The 23,210-nt window shown below is 33.8% G+C and overlaps 1 protein-coding gene across 11 annotated transcripts in view; it reads left to right on the forward strand.

Moving 5' to 3' along the window:
• The window catches only part of PHF3 (PHD finger protein 3), a 73,369-nt gene that overhangs the window by 43,401 nt on the left and 6,758 nt on the right, over positions 1-23,210 (forward strand). For 10 of the 11 annotated variants that reach the window (XM_081141565.1, XM_081141567.1, XM_081141563.1 and 7 more), the window contains 10 exons: positions 1,939-3,721; positions 9,450-9,759; positions 12,044-12,227; positions 15,316-15,463; positions 15,546-15,702; positions 16,900-17,016; positions 18,649-18,780; positions 19,356-19,491; positions 22,185-22,380; positions 22,931-23,078. In XM_081141565.1, coding sequence (XP_080997691.1) covers positions 1,939-3,721; positions 9,450-9,759; positions 12,044-12,227; positions 15,316-15,463; positions 15,546-15,702; positions 16,900-17,016; positions 18,649-18,780; positions 19,356-19,491; positions 22,185-22,380; positions 22,931-23,078 — 3,311 coding nt within the window. The remainder of the gene's footprint in view (positions 1-1,938; positions 3,722-9,449; positions 9,760-12,043; positions 12,228-15,315; positions 15,464-15,545; positions 15,703-16,899; positions 17,017-18,648; positions 18,781-19,355; positions 19,492-22,184; positions 22,381-22,930; positions 23,079-23,210) is intronic. The other variant, XM_081141560.1, reaches the window with a different exon arrangement.

Here is a 23,210-nt window from a genome sequence, read left to right on the forward strand (position 1 = left end):
TCCAAAACTGTAACTGTTTTCTCCTGTTCTTTCTTTCCTATTAGATTTATGCCTTTTCTGTAGCTTTAGTGGGGTTTTGATTGACTTAGATGTATATGTTTACTTTGTCATCTTTTTCTCTATTTATATTTTTAATCAGCTATTTTGTTATATACTTGTGACTTTGAGAAATGAAAAGAATGGAATGCACATTATAGACACATTTAGGCACATTATAGAATGCACATTATGTTTGGCTTATACAGCCAGGCTTCAGACTAAGGCCGTTGATATATAGAGGAGAAAAAGTGACTTTACCCTTTGCTCAGTAATAAATCAATTACTATTACAAAACAGTTTTTTATCTGAATACTTTCACAGTTGAAGATGCTATTCATTTATCATTTTTCGCAACACTTACGTAATGGTTGTTAAACGTTCTTCATTTATTTTATATCAAGGCAGATGAATAAAATAGAGCAATAGATTATTACAAGCTGTCTTCAAAGCTTTAAAAATCTAAATATTGATAACCAACCATTAAAATTTTAGTTATTTAAAAATGTTATATAGTTGAACACGTGACAGTTTATAATCCACTAAGAAATATTTAAAACCTTCTGAGCGCTTAACCTAATGACCAGATATTCTACTAAGTCCTGGGGGAATTAGGAAAGGTCTCTAAAATTAGGATGACCATATAATTTCTTGTCCAAACTGGGACACTTGAGAGTGAAAGGGTATGCTCTCCCCTAGGACTGCTGTAGACAAATGGGGACATATATTCTTGAAGAATCTCACAGTTTAGTGATGAATGACAAATTAGGGAAGTGTTCTAAATATTGGTGCATAGTAGGATTTTGCATTAAAGGAAGGAGAATTTAAAAAAAAAATGGTAGTGTTCAGTTTATAACAGAATTTATTCAGAAATATTGGATATGCATAGGTTTGGAAATAGGTTTTTATTTTGTACTGTAGTTTGTGGGTTGTTTTTTACTTAGTGAATTACTTAGCTTTCTTTTTTTCCAGTTCCCCCCTTTCCCCCCACGTTTGTGTTTCTCCTTTCCCTAGAGGATAGATAGGGAAAGGAGGAAAACTCAAATTAATAGATTTTTTTATTAGAAGCATTGTTAAAGGTGGGAAGGCTTATTAAATTGTTTTCATACTTTCTTCATTTTCTTTTATGATACATTGGTTTAAATTTTTTTCATTGTAATTTTTCTTTTTGTTGTTCTATGTCTACTCTGGTGTATACTTCATTTCTTCTCTTAGGGATAGCTTGAATGCTAAAATGGTGATACAAGTGAAGCACATTCAGAAAGGAATTAGAGTTCTTTTGAGGCTGTGCTTTGAAACTCACAGACCCTGTTTGTAATAGATGGTTTAGTTCACGTTTTATTGGCACCTGAGTTTGACTGGTTTTATATATTTAAAACTATTTTATGTTTAAAACTGTATGACAGTCTTGCTTTAGGATGGGTGTTGATGTAAATGAAGCTCATTTAACTTGTTTTACTTCCAGCTTATTTCTTATAGAAAAGAGACTTGATGAAAACATTTTTGTCTTTTAATAAGGTATAGTAGTCTAAATTTTAGAGTTTTTTCCCCCCCTTGCAGAATTTACAGAACTTTGATAAATGTAAAATTTAACATATACAAGGTGTCCCCCAAAAATGTATACACACTTTAACAGCTAATAGCTTAATTTTGAAAATGAAATGTATTTTAATAAATACTACCTTTATAATTATTCAAAGTGTGTGTATACATTTTTGGGGGACACCCTATATATGTTTGTAAATATCTAAAATACACCATCATGAGTAACTGTTCAGTATATTTTCATTGAAATGATACATTTTGTAGCTCAGAATAAAGAAGTATATATTCTAAGTTGTATTGAAATAAAAACACATGGTAAAATAGCTAAGTTATTTTTATTTTTTTCCTTTGTGATAGAACAAGTAAGAAGTTTGCGACAAAGCACTATTGCCAAGCGTTCAAATGCAGCACCTTTAAATAGCACAAAAAAAGCATCTGTGAAGACTGCATCTGCCCCTAAAGCAGGGGGGAAACAGTCAGAAAGGTGTCAGATGAACGAAGAAGCTTGTACATCACCAAAATCTGAGTACCATAAAGAGAGCAGAAGGGGCAGTAGGCATATTGAACAAACTGAAGTGGTACCAGAAGTGTCAGTGTCTTCAAGTCACTCTTCAGTGTCATCTTGTCTTGAAATGAAAGATGAAGCTGGATTAGATTCTAAGCAGAAGTGCAATAATCAGGGAAAAGCAAATGTGCCATCTCATGAATTAAATTGTCCACTGCTTTCAGAGACTTGTGATAGTATTGAAGAAAAGAAAAATGAAGCTCCAATGGAACGTAAAACCAAGACTGTTAGTAGCCCATTGTTTACGTTTTCAGGTAAAGAAGAACAGGGACAGAATGATTCTATTTCTGATAAAATGGATGAGACTCTTGTTGAAGAAATGAGGGCAAAGGAAGTTGAACAAGAATCAAAGGAAGCAGTAAAATTGCCCCATGAAAGTGACCAAATTGTTGAGGAACCTGCATCTTCTGCTGCTCTCTCTGGTGATGCTTCTTGTACAAATCCAAATAAGACCGAAAAGAACTTTGTAGGTTTGTCTAGCACTGTGGATAAAGTAAATGAATGTCATTTGGAATTGCAGAGTACCGTGGAATCAGATAAAGTTAAGAACTCCCTTCATAGAAATGAACTGGAACCATTGGGTTATTGTAAAGATACAGAGTCTAATCATAAACAGTTGGAGAGCACTGAACTTAACAAATCAAACTTTGAGGTGGATGATACTAGTGCTTTTGAAGCAGTAAGTAATATTGTAGAAAATGCTGTTTGTGATGTGCCTGACCAAAATTCAAAACAGTTGAATATTATTGAAAGTATTAAAATGGAGTCTCATGAAACAGCAAACCCTCAGGATGACAGAAGCAGCCCGTCAAGTAGTGTTTCTTGCTTAGAGTCAAAAAACATAAAACCCAAACACACAAAACTTGTAATTCACTCTAAGCAAAACATGACTACAGATACTCTGAAAAAATTTGTTGAAGCAAAGCATGAACTAACGCATAACAAAACTAAGGCTAGTGTCAAGAGTGTGAAACGAAATGCTGATGAACCAGAATCTCAGCAAAATTTTCACAGGCCAGTCAAAGTGAGAAAAAAACAAGTTGATAAGGAGTTAAAGATTCAGAGTTGCAATTCTGGGGCTAAGTCTGTGAAAAATCAAGCTTACTCTATATCGAAAAAAATGCAAGATCAAAATTCAACACAGATTTCCAAACCTATAATCCATTCGTTGAGTGATAAGCCTCATGGTCAGCCTGGTTGCTCTAAAGAACCTCATCAGCCTGCACAGACTGGACATTTATTACATTCCTGCCAGAAACAGTGCCATAAGCCCCAGCAGCTGGCTCCAGCAGCGAAGACCACTAGTCACGTGAAGGAGGAGCTGGAACACGCAGGGGCTGTAGAGCACGTCAAGGAGGAAGATAAACTGAGACTGAAAAAGCCCGAGAAGCACCTCCAGCCCCGCCAGAGAAGAAGCAGCAGGAGTCTGTCTGTGGATGAGCCCCCGCTGTTCATTCCAGACAACATAGCCACCGTAAAGAAAGAAGGCTCAGAGCATAGCTCTTCACTTGAAAGCAAATACATGTGGACTCCCAGCAAGCAGTGTGGGTTTTGCAAAAAACCCCATGGCAACAGGTGTGTGTGTATGCGTGTGTGCGTGTGTGCGTGTTTATGTGTATGTGTGATGTGTACTTTGAAGAGAAATTCCTTTTCTAGGGTGGGATTAGTGTGTTTTCATAGAAAGAAATTAACATACAAAGACTTGCAGAAACAAAGAACCCCTCATCAATCCTGAATAAATGATAGAAAGATGCAGCCACTGAATTTATAAATATGTTATCCTAGAACATTTAAAAAATTTTAGCCTGCCCTAGCTGGTTTTGCTCAGTGGTTAGACCTTCGACCCACGGACTGAAGGGTCCCTGGTTCAATTCTGGCCAAGGGCCCGTACCTTGGTTGTAGGCTGGATCCTTGGCCCTGGTCAGGGGGCATGTGGGAGGCAACCAACTGATATGACACATCGATGTTTCTCCCTCCTTTTCTCCCCCCCCACTCCTCCCCCTCTTTCCCTCTCTCCCTCTCTTTCCCTCCTCTTTCTGAAAAGCAATGGAAAAAATATCCTTGGGTGAGGATTAAAAAGGAGAAAAACCCAAAGAAACAGCCTGACCAACAGCTAGTATATATGGAAATGTTTTGTGATTGTAACCAGTTAGTGTAATTTAGTCTTTATATGGGGGGTGGGGGGAACCTTTCTGCTAATCAGAAAATTGTTACACTGCCTTGGGTCTGTATATATTTTATTTGGCTTGAGAAGAACTAGTAATAAAGTATGAAGGTCATAATGGAAATTCTATTTTTCTTTTGAAGATTTGGGGTGGGGGTAAAATGAAGCACACTATAACTTAATATCATTACTTCATAACTATCAAACTTGACCTTGGAGTGAAATTTGATCGCTAAAACAACTGTTAAGTTATCCAGGTGAATTTTGTATGTAACATGGAATGGAGTGAAAACATGTATTTTTGGAAATTTTTTTAGTGATTTGGAGGATTTCTTGTGAATTCTGATGTTGTAAGAAATGATTTTAGCACTGTCCTTCAGCATTCTTTCCTTAGGATTCAGTGTTTTTATAGTTTTATGGCACTGCCCCCCCCCCCCCCCTTCTGGGCCCCTCATCCCAGTCCTGGCCCATGTATTTTATTTGCTAGCTTTTTAAGAAAGGAAAACAAGAAATGAAGTGGAGATTGCAGCTACAAGATTATCCTGTTCAAGTGTTCAGATTGCTGTTGGAACTTCTATCAACATTGATAAATGAAAAAAGAACATTATAACTTGCACATTGTAATGTTCTCCTTACTCATGAAAGTAAATGTTATAATGACTTTCCCAGCACTATCAGATTACATAAAAATGAAATTACTTAGGGAGGGACAGTTTAGTAAAGTGTGTTGTAATGCATTTTATATGGGGAGGTGTGGTTGGGGAGAGTGTGTGGGAAGTCTTGGGGCTATTCTGTAAAAAATAACTTGTTTATGTCCAAGAGTTTCTTCATTTGTGATTTAGCCTCTGGCCTATTTTTAATGTCCATTACTTACTTTATAACAACATATTCCAGTTTTTAAAAGTTGTGACTTGTTTGAATATAGTGCTACATTTGCCCTCACCTATGTGTTCTTATTGCTTTTTTTAAATTTAAAACACCCTATTCAGATATTCTTAAGTGGGCCTGCTAAATTTTCAGGCCTAAGAGAATTGGGGGCTGGCTGGTGCATTTAAGTGCTCTTTTATGCCAACCCCTTTCTTTCTGCCAGACTCTTCTATAATTTTTCACGGTGACGTGGTCAGAGGAATAGAATAGGAGCTTTAAAGTGAATGAGTTTTTAAAATGAAACTTTGGCCTAGAGCTGGAAGCCATGTTAAGGATGTTAATATGTAGCTTTTTTTGTAGATAAAGTCCTATTCTGATGGTCAGGTCCTCAGAATTTGATTAGGCTTTCAAATGATGACTGCCACTTTATCAACATCAACAGTTATTTTCTAAAGTGAAGATTAACTGTTAAGTCCCACTGTTTTTTAATCTAATGCCGCCTTTTGGATCTATTCTAATAAAACCCAGAGCTTCAGTCTGGAAAATGACAGTATTAGATGTGTAAGGATTTTGAGTTCATCCTATGTAATTTACATGAATAATATATAGTAACATTGGAAATGGTCAGTTTTGGAAGCACCATTGCACAGTTGCTTCAATTTTGTGAATAAAGAACCTTAAATAATTGATTGGCTTTTTTTCTTTACATATTAACTAGCTTTCACTACTTTGATACATTGTGCTTATATATATTGAGGTGTCTCGAAGAATGTACCAGTCATGCAGCATATAATTTCCTTACTTTAATTCATGCATAAGAATATGAATCTGTTAGGAAGGGCACATCTGGAAATAATTTTCATCCATCTTTTGCATGTCATGCACTAGCCCATTGAAAGCTATTTGCTAATATGACATTTTTCTAGCACTTATGACAGCTTTGCTTCTGTAAAGACTATTTTAAGTCTTCAGCATTTTACATGTATTGCAACAGACAAGCTTGTATTGCACATACAAGCTTCTTGTATGTGCTTCCAGTGGAAATTACATTTTTAATAGATTTGACCATAAGCAACTTATATACATGTCTTACAGATAGTATTGACTAACGTACACATCATGCTGCTCTTTACTTTCCTGATTCAGCCATATAACAAAAGTATACATATTATTTTAAAAACCAGACTATTTAATACTCATTTAAAAAAAATTAATGTTACCTTTGAACTTCTTTTAAACATAAGCCAGTTAGTATTTTGCAAGGAACAAATCTTAGTCTTTTCCTATTGTCTACTTTGTAGTTGCTAGCTCTCCTGAAGACGCTTGTATCTTCAGTTTATATTACAATTTCTTCAGTTATAGAAGTTTAGTTTATTGGATGAAATTTGAAAACAAATATTAGCTGAATGGATTCAAAGCTTTATAATGAAAGAAACCTTTTATTCTGAGGAGGAACTTTTCATCTAGAGTAAATGATTCTGGCTTTTCAGGACTTTTAAGAGTTTGATAAGTATTTTTCTCTGCAGATTAGGTTGTTAGTGACAAAAATATTGACTTAAAGTTTATGTGGAATTGAGCCCTTTCATTTTAGAAAAGAGTATATATATGTTCACAGTAATGTGGTCTAGAATTGTCACTTAAACAACAGAACTGAAGGCCCGTCTTATAACAGTTGCATTGACATGATTTTGCTAAGAACAGGAGTTCATAATGTTGCCTCTGTGGTTTACTTTGAAAAAACACACCAAAAAAACCCAGAAAGTTTTCTAGATATATTTTGGTTTATGCCAAAACGATTACAATTTTAAATTAGTTTTTAATTATCTTACAGTGGATTTAGTTTAGTTTTTTTAATTTTAAGTTTTGTGTATTAACATATAATAATATAACATTTCCAAACTCTTCAGTTTAACTGATTTATGCTGACTTGGTCCACTTAATTAATCCAGAGCTAAACTCCACACTATATATATGTTTTAGAGTGAAAGAGTTAACATCCAGGCTGTAATTTTAAGTGATTTGCCTGTTGGTAATCAGAAATTCAAGGACAGCAGAAAAATGGTAGAGTAATCCTGTTAGTTGTGGGATCTCACCTCCCCCCATGAGAAATAATACAAAAAGAGAAAAAAACATCATCTCCTTGTGATAGGCCATTAAAAAACATGCAGTTCATAAAGTGTATTGCACTTTTAAACTTTAACAGTTACCCATATTTACATTTTTGGGTATTCAATTTCACTTTCAAGTTAATTATTTTCCCCCTAGGATATGTGGAAATTTTTTTTATCAGTGTTATTTTTTCTTGTTACTCAATTTAACTACAATTTTTACATAAACTCTCTTAAACTATTAAGATAACCACCTATTTATAGATGGCACTTGACCCTCAAGTTTGAGGAGACATTTCCTAAAGAAACTTGAAATGAGGCATGGTGAAACATTTCATGATTATAAAATCATTCTTTTAAAGTAAAAATTTGAAATTCCTTAATATGTGCTTTATAAATTGATACTTAGATTTATATTTGAGGCAAAATCATAACTGTGGTCATAGTGTAGTTTTTTAAGTAGTGTCTTATTGAAAATATTCAGACTTGCCTTGAAATTACAGCTTTGATAATGGAAATAAAGGGAAATCGCTATTGGCTTTCCTTGAATATTTCAGAGACACTGCTTTAAAGAAATAGCGGTTCTTAGGATTTTGCAATGTGAAATAGAACTTTGGAGTACCTGTGGTTTTCAAACTTTATTTTTTTGTTGGCTACAAGATCTGTATCATTGAAACATGGACCAATCTAAAATCTCCCCACACCTAGAGAAACCATTTGTATTTTGCAAACTAATACCACATTGTTTAAAAGTTTTCATACTAGGGTTATGAATCCAAAACATTCTGGTGGTTTTGTTTTTACATAAGGGATGAGATTTTTTTTTGCTTCCCCCCCCCCCCCAACCCAGATGAATCATTGTGGAAATGATGGCTTACCTGGTAAAGCCAGCACAGGCATTACCAGTTAGGGCCAAGAATGGTAAATTGTAGACTTGAAGTAGCTTGGTAGACAATAGAAAGGCACACAAAAAAAGTGCTGCTATTGAGGATTGAGGTATTTGGCATAACCTCAAGCTATCCTGTAAAGATTGAAGCTCGTAGGATTTTTATAGTTCCAATATTAAAACAAGACCTCTGGTGTATTTAGGGAGAGGTGGCCATATAACTTGTTTAACATCTTCCTATTGGACCACAGCTTTTTGAAAGGAGTTTTGACACTATTCTTATCATCAAAATCAGCACAGTCTTTAAATCATTAAAGAATATACCCGAATCCTTCAATCTCAATTTTCCAAACGTAGCTTGAGTTACTAACCTGAGGAAGAAATGAAAATGTTAAACATGATTAAGTGAGCTTTGTAGTTTTCCTAACAGTGGGTTGTAAAATATGTAAAAGTAATTTCTCCCTCAAATTGCTGTGTATATATGATTCATAAAGCTCGTCCCTGGATGTTTTCATTGGTTAGTGGGGTTATTTCTTAGATAAAATGAAGTAAAGGGAAAACTTTTATAAGTATATTGTTTAGAAAAATCTTAAAAAGTCAGCCTGAATATTAATATTTTCACATTAGTATATAATACTGATCTTTATTTTGGATAATGTTTATTAGCTAAAGTACTTGGTCAATAGTAAGGAAGTCTACACTCAAAAGTACATAAGATTTTTTAGCTAAATCAATGCCACACCCTGACCCAGAATATTTTGAGCTCAAAGAATGGTTACCTAGTTAAGATGGTTAATGATTTAAGATACCCTATTATGTTAGTTTTTGAGTTGCATTTTTGTTACCTGGTTTTTCTTTTTGTCATTGGATAAATGATTCTCCAGTTTTCTGTGTGGTATTAGGTCTGTGGTAAATATAATTGTAGCTTTGATGGATTGTGATCAAATGATCACAGATCTTAACCATCTTTCTCAGTGGAGAAATTATTCTATATTTTGTGATTCTGACAAAGGCCAGTTGCCCTTTATTTTCATCCTATGGGTTTTTGTTTGTGTGTTTTAGTATTTTTTCATTCATACCAGAAGGGAAATAGTTGACTTATTAAAAGTTTCATTCTTTTTTTTGACTATTCTTTTTGAAAACTTACTCTATGTTGACCTGATAGAATGGGTAAAGATGGAAAACATGCAAAATATCAAAGTCAGATGTTGAAAATTTAGCCTTTTCACTGGTTTTTAAGAAAATGTATCAAATTATAGTTTGTTTTCTTTCTTCCAGGTTTATGGTTGGCTGTGGAAGGTGTGATGACTGGTTTCATGGTGATTGTGTCGGACTAAGTCTTTCTCAAGCACAGCAAATGGGAGAGGAAGACAAAGAATATGTGTGTGTGAAATGTTGTGCTGAAGAAGATAAAAAGACTGAAGTAGCAGATCCAGATATTTTGGAAAACCAAGCTAAAGTTGAAGACCATAGTGAAGATAAAACAATGGACTATGAAAAGCTTGGATTATCAAAGCACACATCAACCAACGACAAATCCAAATATATAGATGATACAGTGAAGCACAAGGTCAAAATTTTAAAACGGGTGAGCTGCTCATTATTTTGTAATTTAAGAAATTTGTATAGGCTGAGCATTAGAATTTGAAATTTCTCCTTACATTTTACTGTCCTAGTGTATATTTTCATTTTATTTTTCTATAAAAATGGATGAATTTTTATTTAAAATATTTTGGCCACTTTGGTGAAACCAGGTAGTGACATCTTCAGAACATACAGATCTTATTTCTTATAGTCGTTTTGCTATTTCTAGTCTCCAGTTTGGTGCTTGGATTTTCTGTGGTAGGACGTTTGTGTATGATGTATCAAATTAAAGTTTAAGTGTAAATTGTGCTTACTGGTAAAATTTCTTTAGAAAGCTTTTCAGTCCATAAATGTCTACTAATCCTAAAACTACATTTGACATTATTATTTTCAAGTAGTGGGAGGAATTTTTTTCTCGGTAAGGAAAAGTAATCTTAATTTGTTTTACCTTTGTCCCAGTATTTGCTTGGAACCCTCACTTCATAATTTTTCTTTTAAAGTGTGGACTCTAAAAAAGTTGTCAGTTTTCCCTTATCCTTATATTTTTAACTACCTTCTAAAAGTATTTTATAAATAGAAATTTTAAGATATTTAGTCAATTATAGGAGCAATGTATAAAGGATTCAACACTTTATCTGATTTTTTTAATTTTCATTGTCTACCCTTTTATTGCTGTTGATTTTTCTAAATGATTTGTTATTCTTATAGATATTCTTACAGTGGCAACATATGTATATGAAGAGTTAAGTGTAATAATCCAAAAGATAATGAACATGAATTGTAGCGTTGGAAGGAATCTTGGAAATCTTTTAGTCCAACCATTCAGATTTAACAGCATAAGCATGTTTTCTCCAAAATCTCTATTACTTACAAACTCAGTTATTTTGGGACACTCCTCATATGACAAATTTGGGTTAGGTTCCAGTTTGTCAAATCCTTGTGGTATCCACTGTTTTCTGTCTGCCTAGAGTTTTTGAGAATCAGGTGTATGTCCTTCTGACATATGATATTGCTTTGTCTGTTGATTTGATTAGCACCAAAGTAATTGATAATATAGAACTGAAAGGTCCTTTGAGAAGAATTTATAACACACTTTTGGAAAGCTTCTGTTTATCATTAACTATTACTCATCACTTCTTGGGTTCACTTTCTTGGCCATTTAGAAATATGGCTCATTGTTTTGTCATGTAGCTGAGTTGTCTCCATCTTGTCTAAAAAGACGATAACATTGTAAATGTTTTAAGAAATCGCCCTTTTCAGAAAAAGAACCAAATTTTGTCTGTTTTTGTAAATGCATGTGGTATCCAAGTGATTATTGATTACTTTTTTGATGAACTGTTGAATCTTATTTAGACTTGTCTGTTTTTAGTTTGTGAAATCTTTTTAAATATCATTTGTTATCTTAGATTTTATGTTGAACCATTTATTGAGTTTCTGCTATATGCCAAGCCTCACAGCAAACTTGGGTATATGGCACTGATTGAAATCTGTTCGTACTCTCAAGTAAATCTAGTTGGAGAAGTAGAAAATACATAAATAAATATGAGAAGATTCCTAGTCTAGAGGAAATCAGTTTTTGGATGCACTCTGTCTTAAAACCTATGATTATGTATCTATACACAGTGTTCTTCCCCATCTTTTAAATACTAGTTCAATGTGATTAATTTCTCCCAAGGGTCTCAGAATGGCAGTTTCACTACCAGTTCTTTGTGGATTATGTTAGGACAAGAGTAGGAGGTATCTTGATGGTTTGTTCTACCATATAGGAATTAAAATTGCCAATTGGTACACTGAGAACCTAACTGATAACACTTATTATCGGTGAATAGAACTTCATTTGTTTTAGAAAATAGTGAAAAATATAGCTACCTGTTTCTCCACAGTTTCTCCATTCTTTCCCCATATCCTCAGCCAGCTAAGAGAACTCCTATTATATCTAATTTTCTTTCTAATATTGTTATTGGAAATGTGATCTCTATTTTTTAGTTCTCCTTTATATAGAACTAAATCGTCTATTATGTGTTGTGTAGAAAATAGATGCTTAACAAATGGATTTTGAATGAAAGGATGACTGTCCTTTTTGCTAACAATTGAGAGTTATTTTTGTACATCTTTTGAAAACCCTTTAAACAGTTACTGGGCTAAAGAATGGAATGTGTTTGGTATTGTAGTAAGTTGTAATACTAATTAGGTTTAATTTTTTTCATCTATATTTCTTGAGCCTTGCTTTATATTTAAAAATAGTATAGTAGTTTTATTTTTAATGAATTAAATACTACTTTTTCCAGGAATCTGGTGAAGGCAAAAACTCATCTGAATATAGAGATAGTGAATTGAAAAAATGGCAGCTAGCTCCTCTTCGAAAGATGGGACAACCAGCTTTACCTCGGAGATCCTCAGAAGAAAAAAGTGAAAAAATACCAAAAGATTCTACCACTGTTATTTGCACAGGAGAAAAAGCGTCAAAACCAGGTAGTAAGATTAATAGAAATCATTATATACTAATGGATTTATATTTTATTTCATGTACTATCAATTAGTATATTTAGGGAAATTTAAAAATTTTAACATTTTAATGTCAGAATAGTTTCGGTGATTGACCTTACTTGAAATTAAAAACCATTACTCTAAATTCTGGGGAAGTACTAATGAACGTAAGATAAGGTTCCTGCCCGGTCGGGTGTGGATCAGCAGTTGAGCATCGACTTAGGATCCAGGAGATGGAGGTTCGATTCCCAGTCAGGGCACATGCTCGGGTTGCAGCCTTGATCCCCAGTGGGGGGAACGTGCAGGAGGCAGCCGATCAATGACTCTCATCACTGATGTTTCTCTCTCTCTCTCCCTCTCCCTTCCTCTCTCTGAAATCAATAAAGACATATTTTTTTTAAAAAAAAGATAAGGCTCCTGCCCTCATGACAGACAATAAGTAGACAAATAAGAAAATGGTAAGCTATTTTATAGAATTTAGACACTATGAAGCAAAAATAGAGTAATGGGATAGAGAGTCACGGGTGAGGAGAGTGGTAAGAGTTTGGTTTAGAATGGAGGAGGTATCCGTGAGGTAGGGTTTGAAGGGATGTGAAGTTGTCTGGAGGAAGGACTAGGTAGGTGGCACAGCCAGTGTAAGGGCTTTGAGGTAGAAATCAGCTTGGTATTTGAGGAGCAAGAAAACCAGTGTAGAGTGATTGGAAAGTAATATATGTGGGATCGAATGGTGGTAGAAGATGAATTCACAGAAAATTATGGTAGGTACTTTGAGGCCATCACTGAGTTTATATTTTATTCTGAATATCGTAGAAAAACTTCAGAGGATTTTGTACAAGGAAATAGTGAATCACTATGGTTTTTCTGTGGAGATTGGACTGTAAGAGAATAGAAGAGGAGGAGGGTAGATCATTTAGGAGTCTGTTGCAGTATCCAAGGAAAGAAATGATGGTACTTGGAACAGAGATAAAATGGAGGTAGTGAGAAGTGGTCAGATTTAGATATATTTTATGATAGAGTTGGCAGAACTTGCTGATGGATTAGGTAGGTGAAGGAAAGAGAGTTTTAGTAGATGATGAGGTAAATGTTGTTGCTGTTTATGTAGATGAGAAAGACAAGAAGATTTGGAGAGGAATATTGAAAAATTGTGTTTTGGGCATTTTAACTTGAGATGCCTATTACACATCCATTAGATGTTTGAATAAACCTTTGGCTGATGAGCCTGGAGCTTAGAGAAGATTTTGGAGAATGGTATATACATTTGGGATTTATCAGTGCATAGTAACTTAAAGTCACAAACTTAAGACAGCTGCAGATAGAGTTCAGTAATGAAGAGGCAGAAGCCGAACCCTTAGGGAGCATCAGCATTTAGAAGTAGAGAATAAAAGAGAGATGGCCTGAGTGAGGTAAGGGAAGAAAGATGGTCTGGAAGCCAGATGGTTTCATAAAGGACGAAGTGATCTACTTTGCCAAATGCTGTCTGGTGTGGACATCTAATAAGATGAACGCATTAAGTATGTGGTTTAGTGAAACTGAGACTATTCGTGACATTGATTAGAATGATTTTGGTGGAGCCAAATTGTAGTGGCTTATAGAAGAATGGAAAGTGAGGAACAAGATATTGATTACAAATAATTCTTTCAAGGAATTTTGTTAAAGGGAACAGAAATGGTGTGGTAGCTAGAGGTGGATGTGGGATCTAGGACTTTTTTTAAAGGAGATATAGCATGTTTGAAAGATTAATGGGCGTGATCCAGTAGAGAGAGAGAATTTGGTGATACGGGAGAGATTAGGATAGATGAGGTTAAACAAATGCATGAGACAAGGGGGTGAGATCCGCATAGAAGAGTTAGTCATAGAAAAGGAAGATTGTGCATGGTAGGGAGGACAGATGCAGGTTGGTTTAGTGGTGGGAAGATGTGATAACTGACATTTTTCTGTTTTCTCAGTAAAAATATGAAGTAAGAAAATCAAATGAGGTTGAAGTTGGGGAAGGAGGATTGTTGGTTTGGGAAGAGAGGAGAATAAGTGTAAAATAGATGTTTTGGAAAGTGGGAGAGCAAATTTTCTAGGAAAACAATAGAATTAGGGCAGCAGATTGAGTTATCTACTTGAGATTTGTGGTTTATAAATTTAAAGTGAGAACTGTCCACACCAGTGCTTGCTTTTCTCCAGTTATCTTCAGCTCTTTCTAGGCTGCTTAGGTGAAGGTTAGAAGTTGGCTTTCACTGGGGTTGTGATTTTGCCAATGCAGATGTTTAAAGGCAAGAGAATAAAGGTATTAAGTATGCAAGGGACTGGTAATAATGTGGGACTATTTAATCAAAGTTGGTTATGTGGGAAAGTGAGGGCATAGATGGTAAAAATGATAGATTTGAGAATTGTAATGAGGAGATTCTAGAAAAAATAAGCTGCTTTGATAGGAGGTCAGAATAGTGGAATGTTTGACATTGAGATTTTGGAGATGCACATGAATTAGTAATGATGGACTGGAAAATCATTCGAAAAGCCTGACATTCAAATTACAATATCAGTCAAGCACAGTTGTTTTAAAACCAGACAAGATTCATCAATTTTGTGGTAGTGTTAAGATCATTAAATTACTTGCTCACTTAATAAGTTCAGGCCATATTTTCTAAATAGTTTTTATAAAGTTAATGCATATATGTGAAAAGTAACTCGCTTTAAAAACCATTATCTAAAATGGAAAAAAGGATATAGAGTTTATTAGCTTTAGGGCCATGTTTTAGTCACTTAATTTCTAACTAAAATTTATTTAAATGAGAATTTCTTTTTTTTAAATTGAGATATAACTGATAGCATTATATTTGTTTTAGGTGTACAACATAATGATTTGATCTTTCTATATATTGTGAAATGATCACCACATTAAGTCTAGTTAACATCCATCACTAAATAAAGATTTAGAATATCAAGAATATTTCAATATGGAGTAGTTAATAAGCAGTGATTTTTTTTAATCAGTTAAGTTTGTTTATAAACTTACATCATGTACTAAAAATAAAAGTATGATTTTAGAAACAATGTACTGTGTTTTGATATTTCTTTAAATTAGGTGCTCATGAGAAGCAAGAGGTAAAAAAGAAGAAAATTGAAAAAGGAGCGCCTAATGTGCATCCTGCTGCTGCGCCTGCTGCCAAGCCCTCTGCAGATCAGATCCGACAGAGTGTCAGACACTCTCTTAAAGACATTCTGATGAAAAGGTAACACACGGTACTGTTGTAGAAGATTGAATAATATGTGCCTCATGTATTTGAAAAATAATTGAATTATTCTAATTTTAAGACTTACAGACTCAAATTTGAAGGTACCAGAGGAAAAGGCAGCAAAAGTTGCCACAAAAATTGAAAAAGAGCTTTTCTCTTTTTTTCGGGACACAGATGCTAAATATAAGAACAAATATAGAAGTTTGATGTTCAATCTGAAAGATCCTAAAAACAATGTAAGTGTGTTTTGTTCATGTTCATAGATATTTATGCTTCCTACTTTCCTGAATACATAGGGATTTAGGATTGTAATATAGTAAATCTATAATTTATTTCTTGGAGTGAGACCATGTAATTTTAAGTCTTTTGCTACTAAATTGAGTTCTGCTTAGTGGTGTCTAGTGTCATAGAATGAGTCTATTAAAATATAAAATACTAAATCTGTTTTAACCTGATTTATGTGAATTTTCTTTCCTTTATGCCCCTTGTTTAATCTATTTTGTTAAAAATTTCATGTATTCTTCAAAAACAATTAAGCTAAAGTTGATAATACTATATTAATGCTTCTGATTTAAATCTGAAAATAACTACATTCCTTAAAATAAATTGCATTTAGATTTAAAAAAACAGCTATTTTGAGACATTTTTATTACATTAACTATGACTTTAGTTTTAAATATCTTTTAGCAGTGGAGTAAACATTAATTGAAACCTTAGTCTTTCCTGGGATTTCTTGTTTATGACTTAGAATCTAAAAGCTGCTTGTGTATAAATGCAAACTCCTTGCATATTTGCTGAAGTTTTACGAGGTTTTCACATAAGCGATAGTTTGTCAGTTAGTATAATTATATTTGATATAGTATGTGATTTAAGTATTTTCCTAAAGTTTTCTAACAGCTGCTTAAGAGGATTCTATAATGTACAACCTGCCATTATGGTCCAGGGGATCAGTTACTTCTTGAATTACATAATTTGGAAGCTTTTCTTCAATAAGTAAATGCTCCCTTTAGGTGTCTTGCAGTTGGTTCTTCGCTCTGGAGTTCCTCCAAGCCTGTTAGGATTTAAATAATTTATGAAATCTTAAAAATATGAAGGACATCATATTTAGTAAAGTTCTTTGATGCAATACTTTGTCTGTTACGACATTGTGGTGTTATGGAGACTTAGTACAACTTTGGGATAGATGTAATAGTTCCAGTGTACATACATACTTCCCCATCATGTGTTGATTTTTATATGAAATGTGTATTTTACTGCCTAAGATAAGTTCCTAGGCTACAAGGCTGTTATTTATTCTCCTTGTAGTAGGCAATATGTAAATTATAAAACATTTATAAATCAGGTTTCAAAAATGAATCTTTATTACAAGTTTCTGTAGAGCAGCTTTTCTTTTAAAAAGTTTTTCTCCCTTTCCCATTTTTAAATACTTACAGATATTATTTAAAAAAGTACTGAAAGGAGAAGTAACCCCTGATCATCTTATAAGAATGAGTCCAGAAGAACTAGCTTCTAAAGAGTTAGCTGCTTGGAGACGAAGAGAAAACAGACATGTAAGATTATTTATGAATATGTGTTTGACTGTATTAAAGTCTGTATTTTTTAAGCCTTCTAGTTACTTATCTCCCTTAACCTTGTTCTTAAATTCTATCTTTTTTTTCCTGATTTCTGCTGCTTTTTTCATTTTCTCAAGTTACTAGGTTACATAAATACTTTGAGTTTTGTTATATAATTTGTAAATCAGAAGGATGGGAAAATAGGTGCATCTTGATCACATCTGCACTCTTCAGAAGCCCAGTTTGAAAGCATTATGAATATTGGTAATCTGTAGAGCCAGATTAAGTCAGGATGAAAATTTTGTAGGTTTATAATCCCCCAAAGTTTCAAATGCCAAAAGCTCTGAAAAATGTTTTTTTTTGTAACAAATTTATTGATAGAACCTGAACTGAATTGTCATGTCTGAATGTTTATATTCACATAAATGTGTGTATTTTAATTAAGTAGCGCTGCCCCAGACCTAACTGGAGTGTTATGTAGCATATATATGTGCATCATACTGCATTTTTAAAAGTAAAAAATTCTGAAAGTCACTGATGCCAAGAATTTTCAGTTGGTGGTTGTGAACTTGAAATGCTTTAAAGGTTTAAGTGAATATGTGACTTGAGATATGAAATAGCCACATCATACACTATTTTATTACGGTGGCCTCAGAATATTAGCCCTTTATTCTAGAAAATACTGGTTACTTACAGTTCTTGTTAACTCTACATGATTTACCTGATTCTTTTCTCCATAATACTTACCTGCATCCTGGGTATTGAGCCTCCAAGTAGATCTGCCAAATCTAGGTTGAAATGCCAGAGACTTTGATTTGATATATTATACTTATTCACATATTTCTTTACTTTCACCATGTGTAATTTTTCCTGTTTTTTTTTTTTTTTCTTTTCTTTTCTTTTTTTCACTTTTGAAAATAGTATCTCCTCCTCTTCTTCTTCTCCATATCCCAGATATGCACATCTTTTTGAAACTGGCCATGGACCTGATTTCTTTCTTTAAAGGATGATTTGTATTTAACTAAGGCAAGATAAATCACCCGACCCATCTTAACCTTGCTTAACTTGTTCCACTCTCAGCTACCTTTTACTAGTTCTTGCTACACTTTATTATGTTTTATTGCTGAGCTTGTTCAACTCTGAATTATCATGCCAATCACAAAGTATGCTCAGTTAGGAGGCAACTGATAGGGGACTAAACTTCTTTAGTGTTTGACTAAACTTCTTACTGTTTTGGGGGATGTTAACAAACTTCAGGTTCGGAATCTAAGTGGAAGTTAGCTTTTGTTTCCCTGTGGCAGCTTCAAAAATACTAAATTAGAAGGCAGATTTAAAATATAAATCATGTTTTACTACTTTGCAAATTACATTGCACTTCAGTTGCCTTCAGTTAATATACATGTGAGCTTCTCAAGGGTGAGGCATGGGGTCTGATTCTTATAACTTTAGCACTTAAAACCATCTCTGGCATATGTAGGGACTCAGTATATATTTGAGAGACTGCCTAAAGATTCCAAAGCATCTGTGATGATATTTTATTTTTAAATAAGCTCTGATCTATTTAAAACTGTATATTTGGATATATATATTTTTAATTGTGAAGTATTTTTAAAAAATGTTTCCTGTTAGACCATAGAGATGATTGAGAAAGAGCAGAGAGAAGTGGAAAGACGACCAATCACAAAAATAACTCATAAAGGTGAAATAGAAATTGAGAGTGATGCTCCAATGAAAGAGCAGGAAGCAGCCATGGAGATTCAGGTAATGACAATAAAATTGTTATATTTTATAGTGCTCTAAGTATGCAGATTCAAAAAAGGTTTATTTGTCTAATCATCTTAAAGTGGAAAGAAGAATTGTAAAAAATGTATATATTATAAAGTAGCCTATTCTTTTTTGGTTTAATGGTTTTCTGGGAGTAGTGTTTCACTCTATGTGTGTGCAGACTGTCTGCATCATGGGCATCTGTTAGGCGCTTGTTAAAATGCATGTTCCTGGGGTCTTCATGACTTAGCAAATTCCTTAGTAGGCCTTGAAATCTGTGTGTGCTTCTTAGGTAGACTGTAGTTTGAGAGCTGGTGCAGCTTCTTATTTTTAAATATGAGTGAGAAAACAATATTGAAATCTTGTTAGACAACTTGAAGAAAGGAATGTTTATGTTTAGCTCTATTTTAAGTCAATATCTAAACATTTATTATTTAAAGAAATAGTGAAAACAACCTGTAAACGGAACAGTTTCATTTTAGAAAAATGCCAGTATGAAATACAAGCTGATTTTTAAGAATTGAGGCCAAATTTTATCTGCTAAAACTAATCTTTACTCTAACTTTTGTTAGGAATCTGCAGGTAATAAGTCGTTGGAGAAGCCTGAAGGATCTGAAAAACAAAAAGAAGAGATTGACTCCATGTCAAAAGATACCACTAGTCAACACAGACAACATCTTTTTGATCTTAACTGCAAAATTTGCATAGGTAAATGGAAATTTTTTCTTCCTAAAATGTTGCTTTCACTTGGAAAGGGGGTTTACTTGTATTCATAATTTAAGTAGATTTTTGTTTTCCCAGTATTGGTGGTGAAGCACCCACCTGCTCACTTTGAGCAGTAGCACATTTTTTGTGTGATTGTTCTTCAGGGTTGACATGTAATTTGATACAATAGTGTACTTTACTATGTTGAATCAGTTGTATATTATATAAGACCTGAACTGATCAACCCAGCATCAAATGACTAAAATTTAACCATTAGAATAGACTAAAGGAATTGTGGGCAGTGGTGATGGTATTGTCATTTATTGAGTGAGAATGAAATAATACTCATATTGTATTAGTATGTGTAACAAATGAAACAAATAAGAAATTACCTTTTCTCTGGTGTCCTTATCTTCGGTCATTCATTTAATAAGTATTTATTGCGTTCTTATTCCTTGCCAGGTACTTTGCTGGTGAAGGGAATATAGTGGTGGAAAAGTCAGATGCTATCCAGGCTCTAAGAGAAACTGTAGTCTAATGGAAAAGGCAGGAAGGTGATGATGTGAGTTACAGAAGTCAGTTGTTATAAATGTATTTAGATGGCAGAAAGACCTGGCCTAGACTGTGGGGTTAGGGGAGGTTTGGCTGAGGAATTGACATTTAAGCTGAGAAATGAAGATTGAGAACTATGCCTGCAAAGAGAGGAAAAGACCATTCTAGATACTGGGAATCGCAGGAGCTTGAACTGAGTTCAAGAACAAGGAGAGAGGCATGTGATTTGTTTAAAGAGATAAGTAGAAATTTGATTTCATAGTATCTTATAGCCATTACTTTTCAAACTTCGGATTGTGACTTAATAGTAGAAATAAAATCTACTTAGTGACTAGAATTTCAAGGAAAAACAAAACTGAAATAGTATCACAGTGAATTGCATTTAAAAAGATAAGTACGATTTTGTGAAACTTTAGTTCCAGTTATTTATATATCACAAAAAATACACATGCATACATATACATGCACACACATACCGATAATCTATATACACATCCCTGTAAGTAAGTAATGGATCATTATATAAAATACTACTGTAGAGATCATAAAAATGCTGAAAATCTACTTTTGTAGGCCACATTAAAGATTTTGGTCTTTTCTCTAAGAGCAGTGGATAGTGACTGACTGAAGGGTTTTAGCAGGGAAATGACTTGATAAGATTGGAATTTTATGAATGTATCTCTGACTTTGTGTAGAGATTACAGTGGAAGAAATCAATAGAGAAAGGAGGGAGAATAGGTAAGAGGCCTTTACACTAGTCCTAGTGGGAGATGATGGTGTGTGTGTGTGTGTGTGTGTGTGTGTGTGTGTAAATATGTATATATATATATATATATATATTTTTTTTTTAATATATCTTTATTGACTTCAGAGATTGGAAAAGAGAGGGAGAGAAAGAGATAGAAACATCAATGATGAGAGAGTCATTGATCGAGCCCGCAACTGGGGCATGTGCCCCGATCTCTTGGATCCCAGGTCGACGCTCAACCACTGAGCCACTCCCGGCCGGGCGAGATGATGATACTTTAATTAGAGTGGTAGGACTGGAGATGGAAATAAGTAGGGGCTTTGTGATACTCAAGTTAGTAATACTGACAGATGTTGGAGATTGACTGGACTCAGGGCCTAAGAAACAGTGACGTGTTAAGATTTTACATTTATGTTCAATTTTTAAAACTAGAGATGTGACTCTTAATTTTTTAATTTTTACTCTAGTATGCTAAAGGAATGATACCTTGTTCAGTAACATACAAAATTCTTTAGGTTAGTTTATATGCTGCTCTCCATCATTATACTAGAGACAATATGAGACGTATTATGAGTTATGTAATTTTCCTATAATAAAAATAATCATATCTTCTCGAAATTAAGTGTATTCTCATATTTTACAGTCTGTACAATGGTCAAGACTAAAGGGCAGAGTGTTTTTACACATTGTTATCCCTAAAGAAAGCTATCTGTGGTGTAATAGTATTTTTAAGTACACTCAGTACTTACTAAATCTTAATAAAATCTTAATAAAAAATACTCTTAGTTATTTCTATTAATTTTAATCATTTTTATGACAGTAGTTTGGTAAATTTAATGGTAGCACACAGAAACATTGGTTAATGCTAGTAGACTTGACTTGTTTTCAGAATGTTTTAGTGATTCTCCCCCCCCCTTTTTGATGCAATAACATACAGTCAGTGTCATTTTCTAAACTTTACTAATATTTTTTTGTGTTTGTTAATTAAGTAGCACTGCACTATGTGTATGTGTTGTGAACTGCTCTCACATGAAACAAAGTAGGGTATGGATTCGTTTCACCCAGTTCTTCAAGTTACTTCTCAAGACTGTTGGAATTTGGTATAGTTTAAAAAATTTGCTAGAGAATCAAGAAACCTATTTTAGGTTCTAGTTATATTTCCATTTCAGCTTGTCTGAGCTGCTTAACATTCCCTTTTCTTAATTTTTCACATCAGTCAGAGAGGTGTAATAGAAGTCATTATGAGAAATGATTATGGTTGAAAATTGCTCCAGGAAATGCATGGTTATGCAACACTTCAGTCAGAGAAACTGAATAACTTTAGGAGTGAAAGTGAATGAAGTTACAGAAATTCCAGCTTACAAATATAGCTTATTTTGGTGTCTTCTGGCTTTAGGTCGAATGGCACCACCTGTAGATGATCTTTCTCCAAAAAAGGTGAAAGTTGTTGTTGGAGTATCTCGTAAACATTCAGACAATGAAGCAGAAAGTATAGCAGATGCATTGTCTTCAACCTCAAATATTTTGGCTTCTGAATTCTTTGAGGAAGAGAAACAAGAACCTCCAAAGTCAACATTCTCTCCTGCTCCACGGTAATTTTTTCTTAGTCATAATTTCTATAATAATCATTATAAACTTTTGCCAATTTGTACATGAAGGTCTTCAAAAATACAAAAGTGACACATTTTTTAGGAACCTTTCCTTTGAGAAAGTAATTATACCTTCCTATGCTCTAAACTAATTGAGATAAAAGAATAAGACTGGGGAAGTTAATTTAGAGATTTGAAGGTGTGGGGACTTGACTGTAAAACTCCCTTTAATTATGTTCATCCCAAAAGGCAAGAGAAAGGTCAGAAAGGTCATTAAAAAAAATCGTTTCCACTTTTCTGGACATTAGTCTACCTAAGCCAATCAAGAAGGATGACATTGTAAAACATGACTGTACTATATAAGTATGACTATAAAGTAAAGTAAAAATATAAACTAAAAAGTAAAGTAAAAATATAAACTCTTTAATCAATAGTCTTTACATATTTTGGCCTTCTTGACATGCTAAAATAGAAATAATTTATGACTGTATAGAAAATGCATTTATTCATGAACATATCTTTAGGCTGAAAACTTTTTAATGTCATTTTTTAGTCCAGAGATGCCTGGAACTATTGAAGTTGAGTCTACATTCCTGGCTCGTTTGAACTTCATCTGGAAAGGTTTTATCAACATGCCTTCTGTGGCAAAATTTGTTACCAAAGCCTACCCAGTATCTGGTTCCCCTGAATACTTGACAGAGGTAACTGAACTTTTCTGCCTTTTTCTGTTTTTCTTGACATGTGTATTTCTGAAAGCAGTAGGCAAAGAAACAACATAAAAAAATCATATTATTAAATAATGAAAAGATTTCATTTTCACTCATAATAAAAAT

Source organism: Miniopterus schreibersii (genome assembly GCF_964146895.1).
Source record: "Miniopterus schreibersii genome assembly, chromosome: 6".
Taxonomy (NCBI): domain Eukaryota; kingdom Metazoa; phylum Chordata; class Mammalia; order Chiroptera; family Miniopteridae; genus Miniopterus; species Miniopterus schreibersii.